This window comes from Saccoglossus kowalevskii, chromosome 5, assembly GCF_978046115.1.
Source record: "Saccoglossus kowalevskii chromosome 5, keSacKowa6.1, whole genome shotgun sequence".
In the NCBI taxonomy this organism is placed as follows: Eukaryota; Metazoa; Hemichordata; class Enteropneusta; family Harrimaniidae; genus Saccoglossus; species Saccoglossus kowalevskii.
This window is the reverse complement of record NC_140645.1, coordinates 26,038,626-26,051,122: the sequence shown is the minus strand read 5'-3', so window position 1 is coordinate 26,051,122 and position 12,497 is coordinate 26,038,626. Positions and strand designations below refer to the sequence as shown.

Sequence of the window (12,497 nt, the reverse complement as noted above, 5' to 3'; positions counted from 1 at the left end):
CACTGCTTGTAATATTAGATCTGTTTAATTCGTTTAAAATATTCCTCTCATTAGTAAATAGCGCCCTCACTCCACAATATTTAGAATGAGTGGTTGGTCAAAAGTGTGATGAGTCAGGTGCATCTATTGGCTAAGCTTGTTGTACATAGATGCAAATGAGTATAGGAACCATTAATGATGTAGGGTGTACTGGGAGGGGTGGAGGATTTCATGTTTGTAATGACTGGTTGTAATGCTGTATCTCGTTGTTTTCAAGATGCAGCCTGGTATTTGTTGCTTTCTTGGTTGTTCAATTGTGGCTAAAATTTGTGTGATGGGTGGAAGATGTGATTATTGTTTGTTGAGTAATTGTTTAGACACCCTGCAGCTTGAAATTGTATGGTACAAATCCAAATTCGATATCGTGGTGTTGAATATCTGTGCGATATGGCAGTGTCGTCTAAAAACCACGCATCAAAATGATTTCTGTTTATTTATTTACTGTTGTAGATCCTGAGAACTAGCCATTGAATATGATGTCGGGAATAAATGGTTTTCTGAACAGGCTTTATTAATTATTGCTGGCAATATTCCAGTATGAATTGGGAGCAAACTGTGACACCAAATCTAGTCGTTGTATTGTTATGCTTCTAAAATATTTTTTTTTTAAATAAAATAAATTAAATAGAAATATTATGTGTATGTTTGTATGTGGAAACATGGCTTGCCCACTAAAAATATAAAGAAGTGTGGTCTGTAGTTCTTTTTTTTTAATTTTTTATTTGTGAAAAAAACTGGAGTGTAAACATAAAACACTCACAGTGCAAGGCTAGTTCACCAACATGTCTATTCTCTTGTTTTAGTGTGAAAGTACATGGTTTAGTGACTACCTCTTATATTTTTAAATTTTAGAATTTTTTTTTATTTGGGAAGGTTCTTCTATAAAAATAGAACATATGTATATATATATACACAACGGAAGACGTCGTATATGTCTTTTTTCATAACTATTCGATTGAAATTTACCACATCAACATTTGATTTTTTTAATATATTATGTAACACGTCTTATATAAATATACATATAAAGAGTAATATATAAGTTGCAGTTTTTATACGTGGTTTAAGAATATCGCTACTTAGTATTGTTAATACTTAACTTGCTTTACCTGTTTTGCCGTTTTTGTTATACCTCGTTTAGTCAGAATGAAGCCAATTGAAAATAACTATTACGCAACCACCGAGTAGTGATACTACGAAACCGATAATAATAGCAGCAGTGTAAGAAATTTCAACACAATCTACAATACATGTATATATTGAATGATAATTGAAACATGGGTCACACATAATTCAGGTACGAATGTTTATTACACATTGCAGTAATTAAGAAATTATCTACTCCCTGAACTAGCACGAAATTATGAACATATACCGATCTCATTCAAAAAAGGCTATTTTATGATTAATTAAAACAATTAGCCAATTGCCCTTTGATATGCAGATTATATTTCTGCGATTCAGACAATGAGTGAGCGAAATCGTCAATACCGCCACCACAGTGTGCTTGAGTTGTCTGTATCCTTTTTGCACTTTGACCTCAATTCGTGGTAACCGTATTCGACTTCTAGTGTTTATGATTGTTTTAAATATTTGACTTGTTGTTTTTCTATAATTTGTATCGGTAAAGGTCTATGAATCCAAATTGCCGATATATTATGTATAAACAATAAGTTTTTTTTTCGTTAGTTTAACGTTTAATTGTCAACTTTATTTATACGAGTTTTGTAATGAATATATTCTACAATTACTATTTTAGTATTTAACATCACGTGTTGCAGATATGACGTTAAGGTAGAGATGCAGGTTGGGAGACTATTTTTCTAATTGCCTCTAATTACTGTAATTACATGAGTAAAATATACTTTTTACCAATCAAGTTATATATCATTTGAAAGAGTTTTATTTAAACTTTTGAGTTTTATGGTTTACAATAATGTACTACGATACCATATTAAGTGGTGTTGATTTTGGGTTAAAATCATGCATTTTAGGTGAAAGTGCACTTAAAACTATTTAAATTTTGAATGCATACCCTGATTTTAATTTAAGAACACTTATTTAAAACTTCTGTTTACTAGGAACATAATGGCCTATTTATTAGTGCTTCCATTGAAAAGTTTTTACACAGTGCTCTTTGAAACATTCACATTTTATAAATCGTTCACAGGTAACAGAGCCGCTAAATGGCAGCTCTATTGTTTCTGTTCCAGTGAAGACAGTGAAACCATACGAAGCCATTTACTTAGGATAGACCTGAATAATGACCCCTGAAAATTTCATCGAAAACAAATGAACCGTCTAGAAGTTAAATAGTTTTAAAGTTGAAATTTTGAGTAAAAAATGAAACTGGGATAATCGCCATTTTGTAAAAAAAAATTTTAAAACGAATCATTCGCTTCATATGTGTAACAGAAACTCCTAGAAATACACCATACACCGTAATTTGCCGATGTTAACTCCTCAGGTAAAAAAAATAAAATAAAAACATTTACAGTTCGAGGGAAACGGACAAAAAATCGTCCGCGAAGTCTCAACCTAGCGTGAAAACTGTCATGGCGTCGTGTTATCAATTCCACTGAGGGAGGGACACAATGGATTATGTAAAGCCGATGACTTATTCATACAGTTATATAAACATAGCGATCGCCATTGGGTGGGTTGAGTCTAAATTTACCTTCCCTCAGACCTTTAAAAAATACTTTGTATGACACAGTGTCCGTGGACCGTGCGAAGTTAGACGACCAGGTTGAAAAGGGCCCTAATATTTTACTACACAACGGCTATTTGCAAATGCCGGTGAAATAAATTCGAAAGAAAGTCACATTGGAAAGGGAACTATTGTAAATCGATGCAGGTTTCATTCAACTACAGACGAGACAGGTCGATGCAAATTTAACGAACTCTGACCTCTGGAAATACCTCATTCATAGAGTTCCTTAGTACCAGAGGTCGCCGATCACGACCATACAACGTAGTTTGCGACATCGCTACCTGTGCATGCTAGCTGGCAAGGGGGTTTTCGATTAAGGTAACCAATATGGTATCGCAGAGTGCATAATTTTTCCGCGGTGTTTAAAAACAGCATCTCATTGCCAATTTTTCGGTAATTTCCAGGGTATTTTTTTTTATTTTTAATTAACCGAGCATTTTATGTTTGTGTATTTTGGCACTGAAAAGTTAGTTATCGATGACAGCAACAGCAGTGTTGTTTGTCAATTGCATCACAGTTCTATCAGCACGATAATCATTACATCGAAACGAAAAATGTTTACTTCAGTTTTAAAATGCCGTTGAAGTAAAAATTTGTGGAAACATTTTTTAGTTTCGCCCACAATGCGAAAAAGCTTGAAATCTATGCACCAAGAAAACAAGAAAAATTTTGGCCTTGTTTTGCGTGAAAATTAAATCGCCCTATCGACGCTACCTCCTACATAAAAATAAATGAAAAACCAATTTATTTAAGGGTGAAAACGTTTACTTATCAGTTACAAATGCATGTTTTGTTTCATTCCGCTTGGATGCTGGAAGCGTCTACGTCTTGTCTGTTTTTTGTAGTTTGCTAGTTGATCGTGCTTGAGGTAAGTAAACAGAGAGCCAGGACAGGAAGTCGCACACCGGCTGCTTCGTAACTGGGACCAGTAATCATTTGCATATAACATCAACAGTGACTTGTTAATCAAAGAGCAACGCAAACAAACTTTCGGGACTTTTAATCACATATGCGTGCCTCGGTTTCCTATATTTTAAAATTGATTTTTGCGTATGTTCCAACAATGACAATGCTCCGAAATTTTAACACTATCTAGCCAAGACTATCTAAGTGCGAAAAAGCAAAAAAAAAAAATTCACGAAAAGTGCCCACGAACCTGCATCTCTACCTTAAATGATGTAGATATGACACTATGAAGTACAAATATGAAATTATATGATGACGAGACATCATTGCGTGATATGTATATGATATTACATGATTTTGATATGACATAAAAATGTTCACCCTAATCGAGGTTGGATATACAGTTTTAGCGACCAAAAGAGGCCGTTTGAAAGGCTAAGACAAGACTATAATTTTGTAAAGATTATACATGGTTTTTAGTCGCGCTTGCAGTGAGTTCCTCAATCGCGCTCATCCACGCGATTTGAAACATTCTATCTGTGGTTTGGCAGCTCGGTTCTCTAAAGAATCTGAGAATTGACTTTGCCGTGGAACGGCACCGCTGTATTTAATTGTGAAACGTATTAATTTGTGTTTTGGCAGTATATATACATATCATATATAGTGTATTTGTTGAAAAAAATGTTTTTAGCACCAAGATATGTATGTCCATTGACAAAGTTAAATTATAAAGTTCCTCGGTAATTTTTAATTTTACCGATGTTTGGTTGTTAAAAAAGTCAATATTTGTTATTAGGTTAAGGTTGCCATGTAGATGCAGTATAAAGTTGTCCTATCGAAACAAGAAGTCCCCAAAAATATAAATATAACCCATACCGCTCGTGTATAAGTAGACAGATGATGAATTAATATATGAATATTTCAGCTCGTAAGAAGTAATTTGAGTAGCGTTACATACTTCTCCGTCGTATGTCATAGTGCTGTTGTAGTAAGTACATTCAAAATGAATGAGTGATAAACATTTTTAAAATGAACTAAACATATATTATTGTTTCAAATATGTCTCATGTGGTGGAATATATTGCCATGCTTGGTATTTCTAGCACCAAGATAAATTATAAAGGTCGAAAATTCCGTCTTGTTTCACCAAGGTCAAAATGATATTGTTCGCACTCGTTTATTTGTAATTTTACTGATGTTTGGCCAGTTGTCAAATGCATGACAAATACATGTATATATTTCAGAGAAATATTCTAGAAAGCGTTACATAGTGTCACAGAAACGCATATCAATGACCCACAATATAAAAATACACACCATTTGAAAATCTAAAATTTAGCAAGATATTTACATACAAAGCTGTTAGAAAAGTCAATATTTGTTATTTGCCTATCGGTCGCCCACGGAGATACAGTCCAAAGTTATGCTATTGAAACAGGAAGTCCCGTAAAATATAAATACGATCCCTACCGCTTGTGTATAAGTAGGCAGCTGATGAATTAAAATAAATATTTCAACTTGTAAGAAGTAAATTATGTAGCGTTACATGAAAATCTTTATTTACGCACTTCCCCGTCGTATGTCATAGCGTATCATGATGTACTTGCAGTTAGTACATTCAAAATGAACCGAAGTGATAAATATATTTAAAACAAACTACATTTTTATTATTGCTTTAAGTATGTGACGTGTGTTCATATGTTGGAATCAAGGTGCAGAGCTTGGTATTTTCAGCACTGAGATATGTATATACACGGGCAAATACAATATGAAGATTGAATAATCCATCTTTTTCCACCAAGGTCAAAATAAAATGGTTCGCCCATGATTATTTTTAATTTTAATTATGTTTGGTCAGTTGTCCAATGAATGGCAAATACATGAATATATTTCTATATATATTCCAGGCAAATGTTTCTATAAAGCGTTAAATATTGTCACAGAAAAGCATATCATACACTGCATGTGCTCATATTATCAAAGTATACATTTACTCAATTCAACTAATATTATGATAGAACCTAATGACCCGCGATATAAAAAATACACACCATTTGAAAATCTAAAAGTCAATATTTGCTATTCGCTTATCGGTTGCCCACGTAGATAGAGTACAATGTTATGTTATTGAAACAGGAAGTACCGATATTTATAAATATGATTCCTACCTCTCGTGTATAAGTAGGCAGCTGATGAATTAATATAAATATTTCAACTTGTAAGAAGTAAATTATGTAGCGTTACATACAGATATTTATTCACGCACTTCCCTGTCATATGTTGTGGTGTATCATGGTGTACGTGCAGTTACTACATTCAAAGTGAACCGAGTGATAAATATATTTAATTGGTCAGTTTCCCATTGAATGGCAAATACATGAATATATTTTTTTATCTATTTCAGGGAAATATTTCCATAAAGCGTTACAAAGTGTCACAGAAACGCATATTATACACTGACTGACATGTGGTCATATTATCAAAGTATACACATACTCAATTCAACTAATATTATGATAGAAAAACTAATTGCCCGAAATATGAAAATACACACCATTTGAGACATCTAAAACTTAGTAGGAAGTTTACATACACAGCTGTATGAATGACCCCGCTACTGTCAATCGGCACTTAAGTGGTGAGCGACGAATGTACACGTATTTATAGAAAAGGGGCTACGTTCAAATCTTGCCATGTAATTCAAAATACTAATGTTTTTTATCATGATTTCAACATTATGTATTGTATTTTATATATCGTACCCTGTGAATGTAAATACTGGTTAGCATTTTTAAAACGGATTTTGACAATCTATACATTTCACCATAATCATTACTAGTCATCTATCATTTACGGCCGTCCTTAATATGCTGCTTGTCAAAGTGAATTGGGGTACAATTTGTAATTTTCGTACAGCATTTTATTTCAAATTAGGTGAATATGTGTTATGAGAGAAGATGAACTCGTTGATCACATATCACAAATTGCAGCATACTTGTATTTGTTGCCGACTACTCTCTCACAAACTCTTTATGTAAAAAAAAGAAAGTAATACATTATATGGTGAACAACAACATTTATTCATTATAAAACAAGAATAACACGAAAAGAGCTATTTTTTATTAATCGGTTTTGTCAACAGTTTTGAACTTTCGACCAAATTAGTTATATTGTAATACCGTATAAGAACATTATACACCTAAATTTGGCAGTGTGAATAATTATATATTTTATACATAATTATCCTGAATTAAAACATGTTATTTGGTGACATCAGGTCAAGGCCATTTTTTTTTCAACTACCAATGCTACAGTTTACAAGCTATAGATTTCAAGGACAATAGAACCCATAACACAGTGATTACACTAATAGTTGTATTGTATTTTGTTCGTTTATGAACTATAAATGATTGAAACTCTCATATCTACTCGAACATATTTTTTTTCCATCTCAATAGGCACGTAATTGATAGATGTAAAACTTCAACCGAAGATAGCAAACGAAAAATACACTACACAGCTTTTTCCTAAAAATACTATTAACATAGCAGTGAAACAAGATAAACGCGGCGAAACAAAACTATGGGTCGAATATTTCTGGATATATGAAGTTTATATATATAATGGGCTCGAGGTAATAAAATTGTAATATATTTAATCATAACACTACTATTGCATAAATGATGAATATCTGACTATACCAGTATTCTCTATCGTTATATTCGTTTCAAACTTTTTAAAAGTAAATAATGTCAATCAATTAGGAATATACGACCATTGTGATACAAATATGTGCTATTTCGACATTTTGGCTATTTTTAAAATAAACAAACTTTTTATACATAAATAAAATGATCAGATGAAATTTGATTTAGGCGAAAGTAAAAGTAGGAATACATATGTATAATGGATGGATTTATAATAGATATACACTTGTCAGACATATAACGTACATTTTGTTAGCCGGTCTTCAATGCAAATGCATCATGTTCATATATTTGCATATGGAGACTCATTAACATTAAACGAGTTATCTGGTTCCTGTTAAATAAACAGAATATAACACAATAGTGTTGTGTTATGTGTCCATGCTGTATAGACAATTATAGGATAATTCTTGTTTAATTATTCATTAAATTTAAATGTGTTTCTGTCTAATCTTACCTTGCTATCATTGAACAATGACCTTATTGATTTGACCAATTTGGTGAATGTCGGCCGATCTCGAGGATGACGATTCCAACACGATTTCATCAGTTGATACCTATTGAGACATTTGTGAAGTCTGTATCAATGATGCATAAATACTAAATATAATATAATTTTGTTTATCTTAAAATAAAACCTCCACATTATAGAAACACAAACTAAGAAAACAGTTGTGCGTTGATTAATCAGCAACAGCAAGTATATATGTTATACCTGTTGGATGTATTATTTTCTCCAAAATACGATCAGTGAAACTTACGTAGCAGGGCGACAATGAGTTGGTTTTGATAATACTTTTCCATTAGTTACCATCACTTTTACATGTTCTTCTGTTGTATCGTGATAAGGCGTTGATCCTATAAAAAAGAATGTCGATCATCATGATTTCAGCTTATAATAGAAATGACACAAACAATTGCTATATTAATGTACTGTTTGTGTTAATTTATTATTTTTTGTTTATTTGAAAACGCACCCTTACCATACAAATAAATATATAATTGGTATAGTTAATGGCTTTAAACTTATTAATGAATATACACTGCCGATTATCTTGTCATCACGTCCCCGTTAATAACGCAATGTAATTAAATATGTTTTACCTTGAGTTATAATTTCCCATATTACAATACCAAATGACCACACATCACTCTTGGGAGTAAATCGTCTGTTTAACAGCGTTTCAACGGACATCCATTGATACGGAAAATTACCCTAAAATTATAATTAAAGAATATTACAACCCAGAACATAAACGCTGTGTGTTTACTCATATATTAAATCACAAATATTATTTTATTTGCAACATGCGCAATCAGAGAACATTACTAAAGACAGCGTTCAATTACTAATTTTACCTTAGTTTTCTCGAAGAACCGTACGTCATCTATTGCGTCACTAGCATACCCAAAATTAGAAATTTTACACTTCTTGTCATCACTAATCAATACATGCCCAGCAGTCAAATATCGATGCATTATCTAAAATATAAAATAATCGCAACGTCACAGTGTTAAGTGTAGACAGTCTGAGTTTTTTGGTATACATAGGCTATGGTTGCTCACCTCATTATATCTCCTAGTGTGGTGAGTTGCAAAGTACAGTGACGAACTACGGTAAGTAAATTGTAGTGACTACTTGATGTACGACATATTATTTTTATAGTATGTTTTTTTTTGTAAGTCTAACATTAAGTGATTTTAGAGTTCAATGCCAGGGTCAATGTCATTTCTGGACTGTACCAGCTAATTAACGTACGTAAGTTGTTGGCTAATATTGAGATTACTGTAGTGACATTTGTAAAGCATCCATTTTTTATTCTACCAATATATATTATTACGAATGCTTCATTCAAAACTATACTATCCTGGTTTATATATACACACACAATATAATACAATAATACAATACCTTTAAGCTAGACAGATACTCCATTCCATTGGCGATATTCAATACGAATGAAATCAGGTCTTTATTCGGAGCTTCCGTGGCTTCATACATGTGCTGCGATTGGAGAAATGTCTTCAAGTCGACATTTAAATGGTCCAGTATTATGAAACTTGGAGCTAAAGATATATATAATAGTCACTGCATGTAAAGTTCATATGATGCATCACATTTTTCAAGAGTTGCATTTTATCAGTTTACCCACCTTTTTCTGTACAACATCTAAGTATTCGAAGTATATTACTGTGTCCACGTATTGATTGCAGTATTTCTATTTCTTTCACAATTTCATTTTCTACTAGAGAATCGCCGTCTGAAAATAGGTATCAGGGTTTACGTAATTTATATTTTGTTAGCGAAGCAGAATTCAATAGAATTCAATTAATCATTAATACTCACTACTACTTTTCTTAATCACTACGTTAGAATGTCCAGAGACGCCATCAATGTTCCATGCTTCTGCTTTACTGATTTCATATAACTTCCCAATCGAAATGATACTCTTGATACAAATATGATCTCTTGAAAATTCGATTGTCTTCTGTCCTGATTTCATGTACTGATTTCATGTTTCGTCAAGTGCTAGAAACTTAGGTGTCTTGTTTGATTCGCAGCTATCTATGGAAACACACATTTCTACTATTTGTAGATCTGGATATTCCCATCTAAGAAATATTAATCGTATTCGTAAATCATTATCCCAATCTGATACTGAAAAGTTGGTACATGCATTCATATCTTCTCGCTTAGACAGCTGTAATTCATTATTGTCTGGTCTCCCTGTAACTAAGATAAAACCTCTTATTCGTGTACAAAATGCAGCAGCCCGCCTTGTCACTCGTGCTCGAAAATATGACCACATTACAGACATTTTTATTAAACTTCATTGGTTACCAGTTGTACAAAGAATCAATTTCAAATTACTTTTACTAGTGTATAAATCTTTGTATGGTTTTGCCCCAAATTATCTATGTGAATTAATCGAATTTTATGTACCTAGTCGTAGTTTAAGATCTGAATCAAAGTTTCTTATTAAAACTCGTCAGGTGTGTAGTAAAAAGTCCAAGGTGTTATACAAAGACCGTGCTTTTGAAAATTTAGGTCCTAAACTTTTTAATGAATTACCTCTGTCTGTTCGTTCTAGTCCTTCAGTAGACATTTTTAAATCCAGACTGAAAACGCACTTATTTAAATGTGCTTTTAATATTTGACTGATTGTTTATTGTATCAGCGCCTTTGATCTTCATATGTTGGAATTGTTGCGCTTAATTAAATAAAGTTATTATTAAAGTTATTATTATTATTATGTAAACAACTTCATTCTTGTCAAATGAAAGTTTAGCATACTCCTTTTCTGTTACTTCCTTCTGCAACAAATATCTTGTAGTTTAGTAAAGTGCAATGTGGGTTTATGAAAAGCAAATCTACGAAAAAGGACACACAGCTATCATATTTCACGCTATATAACTTCAAACAAATTTACACTGATTAACAACAAAATAACAGTTACAACAAGAATATAATTATACGATCACGTGTGAAACTAATGTAAAGTTAAAATTGTTGTACTCACGTTAGTGGAACCGATTTTCTCTATAGATTCATAAGCGACGTCTGCATTCGTGTCAGGTCCCAACTTATTTTCAATTTCTGAGTAATCTGTCAATAATGTTGACATTATAGTACAATTTAATTACCCAACTATATAGGAATAATAGTGTTATAGCAGATTATTGTGGCGCGATTTAAATATCAATTCAAGACAAAATTATCAAATAGGGAAGATATTATTATAAATACAAAGAAAAGATAATATTCTAAAAGTATATAGAAGAAGAAAATTAACGAATTAACTAATAGTCTATTAACATACAAGTTAATAATAGACTCACCTCCAGCCACATTTTCGTATCTTCTCTCATCCATAACCGTGTCGTCTGCCGAGAAAAATACTCTCAGTTATGTTTTGTTGTGAAGTATAATAATCATACTATGCTTATTATGATTTTTAACTGGCATGACCATAGTAGAAATAAACATAATAGTACACTGATTGTATCAAGCTAATTCCATTTTGCCTACCTGCGTTTTTTCTATATTGACGTTTTCTTTTCAAAAATATTATAACAGGTACTATCGTAATCGCCAACAAAATAAGGATAACACTTGGCACGACGTATACTGCAGCGTTAGTATATTTTGGATTACTGCCATCAACACGGCTTGATGGCTTAGCTGAAAAATATACATTTCTATCATGTTAAATAATATGGAATAGCTATAACACGTCTTTTTCATTATTAGAAAAAAATATACATTTAATATTCAAGGATGTGTCACGTGATTGGTTACTGTTTACCAAAGGTATTTCGAACAACGATAAACATTATCGTAAGTTCACTATAGTGTTACCATTCTTTGATACACTCTAAATGAATGGCGTGTTTTATACCGTGTGTTCTGAATGATGCCCCCAACGAGAGCGCAAACAAATATATTTATAACAATAGATGAAAATGTACATGAAATATTGGCGTATGTATTTACATGCTTCAATAGATTAGAAATAGTAAAAATACTTGCCCACATTGTTAAGATCACAGTTGCTGTATACATTTTAAAGACGAGACTTATGTTCATATGAAATTTTTTTATCAAAATTAACTTTTTGTCATTTCCGAATACACAACACAATCTTCTTTATTTTGTACACTTGTTGATATTCTCAAATGAAATACAAATAAAGGAATCCTAATCACCCAAAATAGAGTAACTTTGCGTTCTTTGTATACATCTAACACCGACAAATTATAATTCATCCTCCCACAAAACGTCGTATGGTAATACGAACGCATGTATTCCTCATTTAAAATATGTGCGTCACGTTAACATCACGTCCTTTATTTACATCGTAACAACTTATCACGTGGCTGAAATACAATCACATTACTGAGCGCCCACAATAGCGCTACAACAACAAACGTGATTTTTTTCAACAACAAAAATCAACTTTATTTTATGTAAATCATACGAAGTTTCATGGTTAACAAAATAATATATTTTCTACTGATTAGATCTGAATTTGCATTTCACCCCAACATCATTCAATTTGAAAAAAAAAAAATTCTACTGAAAACACTTGTTGTATTAAATTATGTTCTGACATTTGATAAGGGATGTACGA

The 12,497-nt window shown here is 32.2% G+C and overlaps 1 protein-coding gene across 1 annotated transcript; it reads right to left on the bottom strand.

Moving 5' to 3' along the window:
- Window positions 1-6,714: 6,714 nt before the first annotated feature.
- On the bottom strand, window positions 6,715-9,876 carry LOC146745944 (tyrosine kinase receptor Cad96Ca-like). Its single transcript, XM_085499276.1, has 8 exons — window positions 9,713-9,876; window positions 9,519-9,626; window positions 9,278-9,432; window positions 8,725-8,847; window positions 8,470-8,581; window positions 8,127-8,223; window positions 7,823-7,922; window positions 6,715-7,699 (listed from the first exon to the last, which is right to left on the bottom strand). Exons 1-8 carry the CDS (start codon window positions 9,867-9,869, stop codon window positions 7,649-7,651), a joined length of 903 nt encoding a protein of 300 aa, XP_085355402.1. The 5' UTR covers window positions 9,870-9,876; the 3' UTR covers window positions 6,715-7,648.
- Between the last annotated feature and the right edge of the window lie 2,621 nt (window positions 9,877-12,497).

What these genes read in the sequence shown, in the direction of transcription:
- LOC146745944 (XM_085499276.1), bottom strand. Translation starts at nt 9,869, where the DNA reads ATGAAATCAGGACAGAAGACAATCGAATTTTCAAGAGATCATATTTGT. An exon ending in AGTGATTAAGAAAAGTAGTA is followed by an intron (nt 9,627 to 9,712) that starts GTGAGTATTAAT and finishes ACCTATTTTCAG; the next exon opens with ACGGCGATTCTCTAGTAGAA. An exon ending in CATTGTTCAATGATAGCAAG is followed by an intron (nt 7,700 to 7,822) that starts GTAAGATTAGAC and finishes TTTATTTAACAG; the next exon opens with GAACCAGATAACTCGTTTAA.